Source organism: Rhinolophus sinicus, linkage group LG07, assembly GCF_036562045.2.
Source record: "Rhinolophus sinicus isolate RSC01 linkage group LG07, ASM3656204v1, whole genome shotgun sequence".
NCBI classification, from domain to species: domain Eukaryota; kingdom Metazoa; phylum Chordata; class Mammalia; order Chiroptera; family Rhinolophidae; genus Rhinolophus; species Rhinolophus sinicus.
Window position 1 is genome coordinate 128,297,196 of NC_133757.1, and position 15,372 is coordinate 128,312,567.

General features: G+C 50.4%; 1 protein-coding gene across 50 annotated transcripts in view; it reads left to right on the forward strand.

Annotated features, from left to right (window-relative positions):
• Window positions 1-15,372, forward strand: part of ANK2 (ankyrin 2) — a 360,143-nt gene that overhangs the window by 283,521 nt on the left and 61,250 nt on the right. For 26 of the 50 annotated variants that reach the window (XM_074338609.1, XM_074338595.1, XM_074338600.1 and 23 more), the window contains 5 exons: window positions 1,853-1,951; window positions 2,933-3,031; window positions 6,372-6,444; window positions 7,578-7,631; window positions 12,637-12,781. In XM_074338609.1, the coding sequence (XP_074194710.1) occupies window positions 1,853-1,951; window positions 2,933-3,031; window positions 6,372-6,444; window positions 7,578-7,631; window positions 12,637-12,781 (470 nt within the window). The remainder of the gene's footprint in view (window positions 1-1,852; window positions 1,952-2,932; window positions 3,032-6,371; window positions 6,445-7,577; window positions 7,632-12,636; window positions 12,782-15,372) is intronic. The other 24 variants (XM_074338603.1, XM_074338599.1, XM_019757026.2 and 21 more) reach the window with 1 other exon arrangement.

The window sequence follows — 15,372 nt, forward strand, 5'->3', positions numbered from 1 at the left end:
AAAAAAAAAAGTGAACTATGTAGATTATATTTGCTTTTGGAAGTAAATATGTCTTTTCATGTATCTTCAGAGGACAGACACATACCTCAAAGGATGTTCTTCTAAAAAACACTTCAGAGTTTTCTCACGTAGAATGACATTTTTATAGAAAGAATGGTTTTCTTCCTCGAATCTCACATGTAACCATAGTTACCAAAATTTGTTGCTATGAAAATATATAATTCTTGTTTTTACTATTCAAATGTTCATGACTGGCACACAAAATTGGAGAAGTGAACTTGTTTTGTGAGACTGTTAGTTGCTTAAAATTAGAATGAAACCCTGTAACATCAGCTTGAGGAAGACAGAGTTGATTAATTGTGTGATAATGCCCAGCAGAGGTTTAGAACTTCAGCATGTCAGAGGACACTTTCTTTGTAAAATATGGTGTAAAAGTCATAAAGCTCTTCAATGAGAAAGAAAAAATGACGTTTGCTGGCATTTTGTGTAACTTTAGATAAACTAAAGAAAAATTTCACAGACAAATTTGATCCTTCACAAAACTTGAAATCTTGGCCATTTCCATTTTATAAACGAGAAAATTGAGGGCCAGAGGGTTTGGGGATGTGCTGATATTTGGGGGGCGGTGGGCCTGGGGCCCCTCGCAGGATGGGCTGGAAACCTCCCTGGGAAATCCATTCATGGGACACTTTCCTGGCCCAGGGTCCCCTGAGGACTTGTGTGGTCTGAGCTGCAAGGCAGGGATGTGCCCCTGGCATGTGCCTCAGCAGCAGTGCCTTCTGTGAGCGCCTGGCGTGTGGTCAGCAGCCCTGGGAACCAATGCACTTGTCTGGTTCTGAACTCAGTCACAGAAGCTTGGGGACATGACACAGAGGGACCCCTTTCTTTACGCTCCCCCGGCGTCCCCGGGCTGCCTGGTTGAGCAGCAGGGTCTCTGTGCTGTCTGCACCCCACAGGCTCCTGGGCTCCCTCCATGGCAGGGACGCACACACACGGCAGAGCTGATGCTGGTCAGACTGTCGTGTGTGTCACATGTGGGCACATCCCCACGACAGGACGGCACAGTGACAGTACGGAGCAGACCAGTGCCTGCAGCTGGCACTTCTGTACATGGGGAAGCAAAGGCTGTGTTGGTCACGAGGCAGCAGTGATATTACATAAAAGGGACCTACATCCTTACAAGTGTAAGGTGAAGACCACTCAGAACTTACCAGAGCCCAGGGCACTTCGGCCTGAAATAGCTGCATGAGGTTTGATCGGGGCTGGGGCAGGGAGATGGTGAAGCCGCCTGTGCACATCGGCTGTCACCGTCCCCACACCTGAAACCACAGTGACTGCGGAGAGACTTGGCTCGGCTGTCTTCAGTGTTATCATCTCTGAAACTGGGGAACATGCTCAATTATTCAGTCTGTCCATTCCCCCAGTATTTATGGAACACCCACTATGTACCGAGCACCCTCATTTTCAGGATAATAAACATTAAAAGAGACAGTACCTGTAAGGCGCCTTATCTGGCCCCAAACAAGTGGCCAGGAGGTGACTGGGACCTGTGCTGTGTGCCTGCAGGGATTCAGTGCAGGTGAACAGTGTGGCCGCATGGCCGTGCCAGACCTCCTGCCCACGGAAGCCGCCCGTCCACACATCCGTGTCCTGCGCTAAGGGACCAGAACACGGACACTGTGATTGGCAGGTGCCGCACATGAGCAAGTCTGTCTGGGGACCCTGAGTGCAGGCTCCCGCGGGACTCGCACCTCTAAATGGCCACGCCGAGTGGGACTGTGACGCTCCCCGTGGAGGCTAACCTACCTGTCCTTCCTTCTTCTCTGCATGTGTGCCCCCATCACCACCCCAGAACGGCTACACGCCTTTGCATCAGGCCGCCCAGCAGGGCCACACGCATGTCATCAACACACTGCTGCAGCACGGGGCCCGGCCAGATGCCACCACCGCGGTAAGGGGCTCGGCCCGCTCCCCTGCCCCCTCCTCTGCCCTGCTGCTGCCCCCGAGCAGCCCCCTTTGTTGTCACGTGCCCTCGAGTCAGCCCCTACGTCAGGTGGCCCCACGAGTGAGTGACGTCCCGTGTCCTGTCCTCACAGCCCTGCTCGGCTCCTGGGGAATCAGTCTGTGGCCCCTTTAATGGAGTCCGTCCATCTCATGTCTGGTCTCCCTCTTTCCCGCTGCTGCCTTGTATTTCCCCAGCTTTACTGTCCTTTCCAGGGAGCCCCGCCTTGTCACCATGTGCCCAAGGGAGGACAGCTTCAGAGCTGTCATTTTGCCTCCAGCCGTCTGTCAGGCTGTTTCAGGTGTATGAGCCCCACACTATTCCTGAAACAAGCCCGTGTCTGGGAACCCAGCTGGGGGACGTGGCTGAGGGTTTGCCCGGGACTCAGGGACTCAGTCTCTCGGGAGAGGGCTCTGCCTGCAGCCACCGTCTGGCCACAGTTTGCGAGGCTGCTGCTCAGACAGAGCTCTGAGACGGGAGCCAGTAACAAGTACTGGAAGTGGTGCCATTAGCCCCAGGGGCCAGGCTGCATTGGAACCGGGCTGTGGGGGTTTGGGGACAGCCCAGGGCCCTGGACAGGGACTGGTGCACTTGGCACTTGCCAGGGTTTGGAGGCGTGTCCTGCCGAGCACAGGATGGTGTGTGGAGGCTGACAACCTAGGGGTTAAAGCGTCAGGTGCTTCTCACTGGAAAGAGCAGGCGGAAGCCACTTGTTGTGTTACCATGGTGACCTGGGCTCTAGTCTAGAGAAGTTGCCAAGACAGACTCAGATGTGATGGTGAGAACTAGTGGTTTTCCCGAGCTGTGCTGGTGTTGGAGGCAGGGCTGGCTAGTGAGCTTGCTGGCTCACACACAGGCTCCTGGCTTCTCTCTCTCTCTCTCTCTCTCTCTCTCTCTCTCTCTCTCTCTCTCTCTCGCTTGCTTCTTCAGAATGGCAACACCGCCCTGGCCATCGCCAAGCGTCTGGGCTACATCTCCGTGGTCGACACCCTAAAGGTCGTGACTGAGGAGGTCACCACCACCACCACGGTGAGTACGTGAGCAGCCAGCTCGGCTCTGGGTTTTGATTTTCAAGCCACATACTTTCTCACTCACACAATGTTTTGGGCTTTTACTTTTGGTGACTGTTGTACAACATACGTTGAAGTGCGCAGACATCAGCACATTTGCTCACAGTCAGGGTCTTAGCTTCCTTTGGTCCCACTCAACCCAGGTGAAATGTGTGAATGGAGTTGTATAATATTCAGCTTCTTTTTCTGCTCCTTTGCCTGTTTGCTGTGGTTGGGTGTGACCCCACCGCTGCCAGAGCACTAGGGCACCGCGGGTGAGCTGGTCTTAGGCGGAGGTGACGACAGCCTGCCGTGCTCCTGGCTGGTCAGGTGCTTTCTCAGTGAGAACGAGTCAGCCTGACTTCTGCTCTACTTTTGATGAGTGTTTCTTACTCAAAAAGAAAATTGAATGTACTTAGTAGGGAAACTATGTATCTTGACAGAGTAGATCCTTAAAATGTCGGATTCCCTGTTCTGAATTCACCTGGTGATCCTTAGAGTGGTCACGAGCATGAGCCAGAGAACCTGGAGGGGAGGAGAGCAGGTGGTGGCAGGTCCCGAGCTCCAAGCCGCTCTGTCGGGCGAGGCATCCAAGCCACCCCCTGGGAGGGATGCATGCCGCTGAGGCATTTGCTCATCTAACTTCCTCCTGAAACACGGACTTGGGAACTACAGCTCTCTCGTTGCTGCTGTGGAGGAAAAGCAGAGACAGAAGAGCCTGGGCTGCTGTTCAGACACAACGAGACCCTGAACCAGAGTTCCTGGTTGTGGGTGGGGCGGTGGCAGTGGTGCGGCCAGGGCTGGTCAGCTGGAGGAGAGCACCGGGCCCTCGTGGGAGGGGAGAGTGAGAAGGACATGCGTGGGCCTCGGGGCCGCAGTGCGTCTCTGGAGACATGCGGCCAGGTCCATGCAGTGCTCTTGGTTTCATGTGGACAGCGATTTAGTAACGCCTGCCAGACTGAGTTTAGATGGGAGCGTCGCACCGCGTGTTTTCTGAAGCAGAATCTAAAACCTTTGGCCACGTGCCACAGCATTTGTAAAGATTTACAGGATCGCTCCCTTGTAGATTCTGCAGGCGGAAGACGAGTCTGGTCACCACCTAGCATAACATCCGCATCTCCATGTGGCTGCGTCTCAGCGGCTTTGTCTCACTGCACGTTTACTTACACCCAGAGAATCTCCAAACTAGGGACCTACACCTACATGTCTTTATTTGGCATCTTTGAAGCCACGTACACGTCACAGGTGAGTGAACCTTAGTGACTGGCCAAGCACACCTGTGCTTAGAAGTTGCTTTCGGTCACCTTGGCTCACGTGTGTACATTTCATCCACTTACCACTGGGTGGTGAGCTCTCACCCCTTTTGCTGTCTGCCCTGCTTTTCTTCCCTTCCCCTCGCTGATTTAGGCCCCCAGCATTCATTGGGTGTGAACTGTGTTCTGGGCTCTGTGCCAAAGAGTCACAGTGGTGCAGACATGTCGCCCCACCAGCAGCTCCTGTGCATGGGGGCGGAGGGTGGGGCTTACGTTCTGGAAGAAAAGAAATTCTTCATATCACAAAACCGTAGAACTTGCATGCCCACGTTGAGAGACATCTCCGGCTCCCAAGTAAAGCTGCAGTGAAGGGCTTTCCACAGATCCGTATTTAAAATGCGGGGCAGTCACTTTCTAACTCCTGCCCCTCAAGGAAGTCTCAGGTGGCCTGTCTGAAATCAGGCACATGGCCAGGTCCCCACTCCCAGCTCTGGAGTCCTCTGAGGGCCCAGGGCTTTCCTCTCCTGGTGCCGTGTTCCCCGAGCCGCTGAGCTGAGCAGCACCCCAGCAGCTACGGGCATAACAGCCCTTCTGCTTCGCTGGGATAAGAGAAAACCGTTGCCCTGCCTACACGGTGGTTGTATTGGTTCCACATCCTGACGGGACCCTGTCTCGCTTTCTTCCTCTTACCATTGGGTTCTTCTTTTACATTGTGAGTTTTACTCTTTTGTGAAGTAGGTTAGGAATTGGAAAAATGAACTTGCTCTGTCCTATTGTGTGTCTTCTTTACATGTCTTCTCTTCTCTAACTGGTGTCCCCCAAAAGGAAATCTATTTAGGCATAATGTGAGTGTTAACTGTATTTTGCAAATTTTGTATCATCGATTTATTTGATACTTTTAGAAAGAATAGAGTCGGCGATCGGGCCGTAGCAAGCGTTTGAACAAGTCTGTCATATTTGTGTGGCAAAGCTTAAAAACCTAGGTACCCTGCCCACTGCATTTCAGTGGCTGCAGTGGCAAACTTTACTCTTATTTGGAGAGACGAGGTGTTTTTCTAAAGTTCTCACAGCAGGGCCACTCGATGTACGTAATACGCTGTCAGTGCAGAAAGCAGAGATAAGAACTTGAGGCTCAGCTGTCTTGAAGTGATATTTAACATCGCGAGATTCAGATTTTATCGTTTCTTTCCCGCTGTGGCACCCTGGGGTCTGAAATAGTGCCTGGCCTGCAGGGGCCTCAGTGTTTCTCGAGAGCCTGAATGACCCAGTTCGGAGGCCCTTCATTCTGAAATATTGAATTACAAGAATAATAATTTGTGGTCGCTAATGCTTACTGAGTATTAACATGTGCCAAGCAGTGTTCTTAGAGCTCCTACAAATACTATTTAATCTTCATAAGGATTTTGTGAGTGGTATTATTATCCCCGTTTTACAGATGAGGACATGGAGGCACGCAGAAGTAAGGGGACTTGCCAAGGTGTCACAGCTAATAAGTGAGGAGGTTAGAATTTGAGCCCAGGCAGCCAGAGTCCAGAGCCTGGCCACCCCACGCCAGGACCGGCCAGCAGTGGCTGTGGGCTCTGAGAGCAGCCTGCAGGCTGCTCAGCACCAGCCATACTCTGAGGATGACGGGTCCCCCCGTGGCCCCTCTGGTCCCCGAGACACGTCGTGTTTTTGCCCATTTTATGTCTTCCATGTTGTTTACAACTTCTTTCCAGTGGCTTGGTTTTCAGTACGTTGCATATGCTTGTTGCTTCTTTTTAAAGCTTTTCTGCAGATGTTACTCAGTTTGTTTCGGGGAAGCCCTGGAAACATTAAGTGGCCCTCTTGGTATGACTCGTTGTTAACGATGTCACTAAAGGAGTTATTTTTCAAATGGGGACTCAAAGTGGTCACCTTCGTCTTGTGCAACTTCCCCAGAGTTGGGTCCTTTCTCTGCAGGAGGAACAAGTGGGTTTTCGTGAGAGCGAGTGAGACAAAGAGCTCCGAGAACACACACTTACACGATGGGCTGCTTTCAGTTTTCTGTGAGACGTCGTGTTTAACTCGAGCGTGTTTTCTTTTCAGACTATCACTGAGAAACACAAGCTGAATGTTCCTGAGACGATGACTGAGGTGCTGGATGTTTCTGACGAAGAGGGTGAGACGTGTTCCATCTTGTACGGCGTCTGTCCTGGTCCCCACGGGTGGGCTGTCCTGTGTTCACGCACTGCGCTGGCCAGTGGGTGTGGGTGATAGCGTCTTAACTGCAAGGTCACATCTTCACCTTTGTCTCAGGACAGGGACTCTGGCCACTGGGGGAAGGAGGGTTGTGACAGGTGTGTTTGCAGTTGCTATTGTCTTTAATGTCTTACTGCTGACAGGGCTGGGAAGGGGGAAGAAACTGGAAGTTGGCCATCAGTCAAAATAGCTGCCTGTAGTCACAGCTGTATTAACATGTTTTAATTATGTTACATTTCATTTTTATTACAATGCCTTAGAGTGAAAGATCTTGGAGGGGACCCATAAATGCTGTAGGAAGTCTCTGCCCGCTGAGGGGTTCAGCATGCAGAATACATTCTCAATCCAGAGGCACGTTAGAAGAGGTTAGAAATAGCACAGCAGGGGGTCATAGACATTCAACATGAGCACTGGATTCTGAATCAAAGAATATACCCCCTCCCCCCATGGTAGTTGGTAAACATTAGCCGAGCAGGTGCTCTCAAGGTTCCGAGAAGCCCGCTGTCTGCAGGGAGCTCAGGGGCTCCTGGGCCCCACAGCAGGGTTCTGGGCTCCCACTGCCATTTCAGCGAGAATAGTTGTCTTGAACAAAAACATCTAACAGATCGCGAAGGCAGCACATAAGTGTGCAGTCAGGTGTGAGTGCAGCTGCTGGCCAGGTGTGCATGTTACTGCCGTGGAGGACGGTGAGGCCCGACATGAGCTGACGTTCCGACGAACGTGAAGGGATTCCTCCAGGTTCTCTCAGCTCTGCTCGGTGCCAAGCCCAGCTGTACACGACACGTCTTCATTTGGAACCGGTTTGTTAACTCAGCTGTTGGTGATCGGCATGGAGTTGAGTTGGCTTTTCTAAGAACTCAGGGCAGAACAAACAAGTGTTGGGTCAGTGTATTGCTGTGAGTAGAGTGTTGCCAAAGCCAGCAGTTCTAGTACTGATGGTGCTAATACTGTGTTCCATCCGAACACTTGCAGCTAGCTTTCCACATTCTTGTGTGCACACCGTGTTCTGTTTTGTGGGATCATCTTTCTCATTTTCACTTATGTATTGAACAGCTTTTAAGCAGTTTGGTGACCACTGTCTTGACGGGGGAGTACTTAGTGATTCAGGTACCGTCAGAGGAAGTCGTTGGAGTGAAAGCTTTGCTTTGCGTTTGATTTTTCTTACCTGGATAGAAGCAATTTGCTTAATATTGAAATCTGGGCGCCTGATACTAACTGTGTCTTTGGAAATGATTGGAAATGATGTGTGTAGTGTGTGTGCAGACGTGCAGACGTGCATCTGAGTGTGTGCGTCTTACTAACTTGGGAGCTTGAAGCTGTGACTTACTCTAATAACGGTTTGCAACTACTACTGAGATGTATTAACACACTTAAATTATCTAATGAACATTATGTAAATATTTTTCCAAATGAACATCTCTTCTTAGAATGCAAATTTAGAGAAAACGTAATTCTTTAGTAAGTTGACATTGAACTAGTGTGAACAGGCTCACACCTCAGATTGTTTGAACTGAATGCAGTTTATTTATCGCTCTTGGGTGAGAGATGTGTAAGATGTGGTTCAAAACATATTAAATTCATAGTCATGGGACAATGAGGTAATTTCCAAGGTAGTGAGGAATAAAGATAATCTTTAAACATTATTTAGGGGGAGCTTCAGCGTCCAGGGAAAATGAATGCTGTAAAATAGTCCCTCCAGCCAGAAGGTCCCACAGGACGTGGTCCCAGTTTAAGCAAACCTGTCTCATGAAAAATCTAAATTTATAAATCATATAAATTAGGTGTAATTATTTCATTTAAAAATAGTTCTTTATTCCCAAAATAATTGTTAATGAATTCCGATAGCTTCTGCGTTCAGAGTATTCACTGGGAATTCCATTTATATGAAACAGCCTCTTGGACCTGCCCGTTGCAATGTCAGCGCTAGCTGTAGCATCCTGTATACTTTTATTGAAACCATTATATATTACAAGTTATTAGTGATAAGAACTCTTGATCTGAGAGGAATATTGGCTAATGATTGAGAAGACCTTTGTGGTGAGAGAAGCATCCATTTTTTGAGATAACCAAAAATTTAACACATTTTTCCCAGGAAGAATTTCAAGTTGAAGACATGTTATGTGTAGGATATATCTGAGTGCTGTGAAGTACATTTTTAGTGCAAAGAATTACTGAAAAGGAATTTGACATTTTGTGTGGTTAGCATGTTTTCCTGGGACCCACGGCCGTGGCCACGCATGTTTGGGTGGCATCGCTGCTCCCCGGGACCCTTACGTCCCGCCTGCATTAGGAGCACTGTGTGGGTCAGTATCGGAACAGCATCCAGGCCGAGGGTGGACGTCCTGTCAGGCTAACTGGCCAGAGTGCAGCCGTCAGGGTTAGCAGAGACTGAAAGGGACGCTGCTGTGTGCAAACTGTGTCTGAGCTGAGCCCCGCCCGGGCAGGCCTCTGAGGCACACGTGGCGAGAGGATGGTGCCACCCAGTCGCTCTGCCTGTCTGCCGGGCGCAGCTCCTGGACGTGCTGGGTGCGCAGAGGTGGGCGAGAGGTGCAGGTTTTAGGGAGTGGAGGTGGGAGGTCCTGAGACAGGAAGTTGTGCGAGGTCAGAGTGGCCCAACGGTCAGTCACTCTGTTTGGCTGATGCCTTAAAACGTAGTGGGCTCCGTTGTGGAATGTGGAATTCTTAACGGAGAAGCCTAGGAAATGAAGGTATAGTAAAGATTTCAACTGATGACTGAAATGCTGAAGTCTGTTGTTTGCAGAGACGAGACCAGCAGGGGTGTGCTGAGGCGTGTTAGGGAAAGCGTGGAAGGAAGGCACGTCTGAGGGCGAGAAGGCCTCCCCAAAACACCCACAGGCCAGGATGCAGGGTCTCGTTTAGAACCGATTTTTGTTCAGTTCATTTAAAGTCAGAAAAAGGCAGTTCACCGTTTCTCCCCCTCCCTTGCCCCCAGCAGCCACCAATCTGTTTTCTGTGTCTATGACTTTGATGTTTATTTTTTAAATTTAGATTTCACATGTAAGTGAGATCATACAATATTTGTCTTTCTCTGTCTGACAAATTTCATTCAGCACAGTACCCTCTAGGTCCATCCGTGTCCCAAATGGTCAGATCTCATTCTTTTTCATGTCTTTGTACTATTCCACGGTGTGTGCACACCTTTTCTGTATCCATCCATCCGCCGACGTACACCTGTTGCTTCCATGTCTTGACCATTGCAGTGTGTCCTCTAGGCCTCCTTGCACCGTGTGAGATTCCACCGTAGGCTGTGGGTTTCCCCTCATTTGTTTTCCAGGTGAGGAAAGGCTTCTGGTGAGGTAGGGGGGCACCAGCAGAGATTTGGGTCAGAGAAAGTCAGGAGGGTAGTTTTCCACAGCAGAAATCACCTCTTGGCCTCTGGTTAACTTATCAAGTCAGCAAGCATCTGTTTCATGGGTTTGCCTGGGGGATGGAGAGGAATCCATGTGAGACGAAGGAGTCTGGCGGGGAGTTCCTGTGTTTCACAGACGGCAGAGACACGGTGTTTTTCCTGTGGGAAGAAGGGCTGACGGGGCGGGCTGAAGGTGAAGGGCCTGCAGACCAGGCATCCGGGAAGGTGGGGAAAGGTTTGGATCCTATGGCAGGGTTAGGCTCGTGGGGGGGCCCAGGAAATCCCCCGCCTCCTGAGAACGGGGCAAGGATAGGCCTGTTAGTTTTTGAAAACATTTGAAGTTTGAGCTTATGCAGAATTTCCTAGTTATGGGCCAACTTGGGCGGTTTTGGTTTTTCCCCAACTGATTTTTCGCATTCTGCGAGTTTCCCAGGCACTTGTGCTTTGCCACTCACCCTGCGGGCATACTGAGTAGAGTGCTGTATGCACAGGTGTGCTGGCGGGAGACTGTGGCACCAGCGAGAGGGACGTGCAGACGTGCGCCTTTCGGCCTGTCCCAGCACTGGGCTAGCACCTGGCCCCTGACCAGCACTTGAGGACGTTGTGTCTCTGGGCCGATTCTCTCTGAGACATAATCAAGACATGAGGCCATAACCTGAGGCCAGGCAGGTGTCTCCAGAACCCTGAAGCTCACAGTCAGTGACGCTGAGCCTAGGAGGGGACTGTGATGGAGAGCTTAAGGAGAGACGGTGTAAAGCGCACCACCATCTCGTGGCCTCAGTGCAGGCCGAGGTTTTAAATTGTCCCTCCATGTGTCACCAGTCACAAAATTTGATGTACTTGATTAAAATGCACCCTTCCACTTGCTCTCTCTCTCTCTTCTACTAAGATTCTATGCTCACAAGAGAGGAGCTGAGTCTGTGTCCACAAGGGGAAGCTGCTGCCACTGGGCCAGGCGCCCCAGACGGGGCGTCCCCCAGCCTGGGGACCACTGTTTTCTTTTCTTTTTTGAGTCCTCTTCCTCCCCTCACCATAATAAGTCTGCTTTTCCTCCCAAGGGTTGACCAGAGGGAGAGAAGGGAGGAGTAAGACAGAACACTTGAAATGTAGGCCCTATTTTTTCAGGCAGTTTTGAGTGATTTTAAGAACCAAGACATCAGAGTTTATTCTGAGTTGTCTTTGTCCCTTGGGACCTTCCGGGCTGCTCAGAGAGTGTGGTGACAGCTGGCAGCAGGAGCTGGACAAGACGCGGTGCGGGGGGCTGTGCCCGTGGCGGGCGCCGTCTGGGCGGCGTGGGGACTCGGTGCTGGAAGGCGGCACTCAACTCTGAAGGATTCTCGGGGGCGGGCGTGGGTCAGAGGAGCACAGCTGGGGGCAGAGAGAGGGAGAGAGAGTATTCACGCAGGCCTTGGGCATCGAATAACCTTTTAGGCCTTTTGCTCACGGGACCCATAAAGTATGGCTTGTATTTTATGATAGATCCTGCTTTCAACCATTCCCTTCTCTTTTTCGTAAATATGACTAGCCTTAGTCTTCCCAGATATTAACAGAATTCGTGTATTTTTTCCTGATAATAATTTAGGCTTACAGCCAAACCACACAGTACCTGAGTTTTGCTAAGCCAGTTCTTAGAATGGATCTTAGAATATTTTTCCCCAGAATTGAATGAAAGGGGACGCCAACTTATTTGACTCATGAAAACACTCCTACATAAAGGTTTACAGGTTGCTCAGGAAGGAGGGAGTGATGGAAGAAGCACGGCCTGAGAGGCTGGTGTGAACGCTGACCCTCCCGGCCCCGTGCTGTGTTCAGACGCCAGCTCCCTTCCTGGGTTTTCCGCTGCTCACCTCCCTGAACACTTCCTGCTGCCAGTTTCACTGCGCGTTCTCTAGTAGTTACACGGGTCCCTCTTTCGCTCTTACCGCTGTCACTGCCCTCCACTACCCCGTACTCCCGAGCCTCTCTCCTGAATCCCGTGATATCCACCCATCAGGTGCAGCCAGCAGATGACCAGGGCAACTCGTTCAGTGGTTCCTCGTCCACTTTGCTGGGGTTCCCCAGGGCACCCCCACAAATCACCACCAACTCGGTGGCTCAGATTTATTCTCTCGCAGTTCTGGAGGCCAGAAGTCCGTGGCAGGACTAACCTCTGAGGCTCTGGGGAGGAATCCTTTTTGTCTTGCAGCCACTGCGGTCTCACCTCCGTGCTCACCTTAATTACACCTGTACAGACCCTGTCTCCACACAAGCCCGCGTCCTGGGCTTCCCAGGGGACATGAATTGGGGGGCACCACGGAGCCCACTGCACCACCCTAAAGTGATGTCTCCCTCCTTGCACCTTGTTGGTCCTGAAAGTTGACCAACACCCCATACTGGATGTTTGATGTTTAATACATTGTTACCTGCCTGGGACGCTGAGCCTGTTACATCCTCCTTAGTGAGCGAACACACACGTTAGGTTAAATAGTATAAGCTACCAACAGCTGTCGTGACAAAGGAACGAGCAGAGGGAACTGAATAGAGGTTCACAGCCCAGGTAATTGTTCTTCTTGGGAAGTAACAGGAACTCGGCCAAATGTCGCCCCTCTTAAGTTGGACCATGTTTTCAGTGCACGTGTTCTGTTCCCTCCCAGTGCGATGTCTCGCGGTGTCGGTGTAACACGCGGACGTTTGCAGCCATGATCATGTTCGTACCTGACAGCACATTTAACGAGTAATTCTCCGTCTCCCAATTGTTTCCAGGTGACGACACGATGACAGGTGACGGGGGGGAGTACCTCCGGCCTGAGGACCTAAGAGAGCTGGGCGATGACTCTCTGCCCAGCAGTCAGTTCCTGGATGGTATGAATTACCTGCGGTACAGTTTGGAGGGAGGACGCTCTGACAGGTATTCACGTGAAGCTCACACTTGATGTCAGCCAGGCGTGAGTGAAGCACTTGTTCATGATGGTAGTGGGACAGGCAGACACAGTTAGCGACACCTGACAGGTAACTCACCCCTCTCAGCAGTCAGCAGTTCTCTTACTGCCGTCTCTGGCATCTTTATGTGCCCATTTTAAAGAATGGGAAACTGAAGCCTAGAGAGATTCATAACTTAGTGGAAGTCAAACAAGTAGCAGGAAGCAGAGCCACGATGAATGAAGAACGCTCCCCTTAAACAGGTGTCTTGAATCACCTGCCACTTTCTCCTCTAGGCCGATGGGAAGGGCAGTTTTGCCCTATGGGCACTGTAGCTGAGTGGCAGTTACAGACGCTTCCAGTCCCTAGGGGTTTTATTGTCAGTGCTATAATTTCTGTGAGTAGAAGGATTAAAAGAGAGGGAATTCAGAGGAACCAGGACATAACCTCCCAAGAGCCTGGATCCAGGGAGTGGTCTGAGCCAGGTCTGACGGAGCCCAGGTTTTAGGGACAAGCCTGGGGGTTTGTGTGACATTCTGAAATACCAGATCAGTGTTATTTGGGGTTCTTACTAACTAGCCCAACTGACCTTTGTTGTTTTCTGAGGCAAACTGAATGAGAACGTTCCATGGTTCCTCCTGAAAAGTATGGCTGCCAAGTTAGGGGGCACGTACAGTTGTCAATAGTGTGTAATGCCTTTCACTACTTGGTGATATCGTGCTTGCAGGTTTCATCTTGGCTCTGTGATAAGCTGTACCCAGCATATTTGGAGTCTACGAAATAAATACCCTAATGAGTAGTCAATTCTAAATGGTAATTAGCAAAAGCAAACTTTCCTTGGACTTCCTTGAGCACGAATGCCCCTCCTCCCTTTTTTTTAACAATTCAGTGTGGTGCACGTAGTAAGTGCCTTTCTGGGCTGCCTTGTGGTAGGTGCTGGGGGAGCAGACATGCCCAGGTACCTTGGCTAAACCCATGGTCCGATGGGGTGGGAGAAAGACTGGGCCCCTGGGACTGCTGGTGGGCTGAGCCAGAGGCTCAGGCTTTCCTGGGACACATGGGATGGTGGGTGGTGCTGGTGGAGAAGGATGGGGAGGCCGTGGGAGCAGTAATCAGATCTGAGCCTGGGATCCTGGTGTGTGTCAGGAGCAGGGTGGTGCGTGGTGCTGGGGTGTGAGTGTGAGGGAAGGGTCGTGTCTGTATGTGGGGATCCCTCGGACAGTGAGATGAGCCCGGGTTGGAGGAGAGTTGTCAAATGCTAGACCTGGCCATTTCTACCACATGAGAAACCACTGCAGGGATGTGAGCTGATATTAGAGACTTGGTGCTGGTAGTCGTGGGACAGTTTGAGAAGTGAGAGGCTAGAGAACACAGCTAGGAGGTAAAACTGACCGATGGCCATCACAGGCTGGGTGAAGCAGCGGGGAGGTTGGATGGACTCCCTGGCTCCAGTGACTGACACAGAGGGGGGGTGTCCGTGGGTCTGGGTGCAAAAGGACCAGCCCCTGGGGGACTGGTAACCAACCGGCCCAGGGTTCTGTGTATTGAATGTTGGCGCACAATCTGAGACTCTTAAAAGACTTCAGATTTCAGTATAATGGATGTTTATGGCTTTGCACCAGTTCGTAACAATCTGTGAATAGCCATGTTACTGTCATCAGCCAACAAGCCTTTCTGTCCCGTGTGGTCTCTTCTGTTCAGAGCAAGTGCTTGATCTGCTATTTGCCTCTTCTATCAAAGTACTTAGGTTGAGAAAGACTTTAGAACAATGCTTTCTGTAAAACGGGGCAGTGGTTTGCTGATTCTCCCCTCAGCACCTCAGGACCAGGGAATGAAACAAGCAAGGCCCGATCTGTTCCCCAGGTCCCCACTTGCATTTCTAGAGCACCAGGACGGAATCACAGTCAGCATCGCATTGCCATGGTTCTCTTGTTTGTTTTATTTCCTTATTTTCTATTTTGCTTAGACAATTCAGTATGTTACCTTTTTCAGTAACCATTTTACCTTTTCACGATTTCTTTATTTGGTACGCTTTCAATAGTACCATGCCCAGGTAGGTTTACATGGCATGAAAACATGACCTTCCTGGTCCATCCATTTCCCCGCTCACTGCCCAGCAAGTGTGTGTGTCTCTGTGTGTGTGTTGGCAGGCATGCTTATATTCTAGAATTATGGATTTATTCTCAAATTAGGATTTTTATGTATTAAGTTGAATAACTATTTCAGCTAGAAGGGAGACTATGTTACTAGAAAGAACGTCTAGGACCTGCCCAGGCCTGACTTTGGCCATCACAGCTCCCTCTTGTGGTGGATGGGACGTTAGCGTGGCGTCCCAGAAACACACCTCATTAGCCTGGTGTCTTTGGAGATGAGGGAAAAATGATTGTGCTCCATAACGTGTACCTGGAAGCAGAAGAACGAAAACAGTGCAGTTCAACATATGTTGAATAAAACCACAACCGACTTCTGATTAGGTGGATTTTGTGTCCAAATTATTTTGCTATTGCTTACAAATTTAAAACGCTATCCAAATTCAATTTAAAATACTAACTAGCAGTGAACCACAGAAGCTTCTCCATA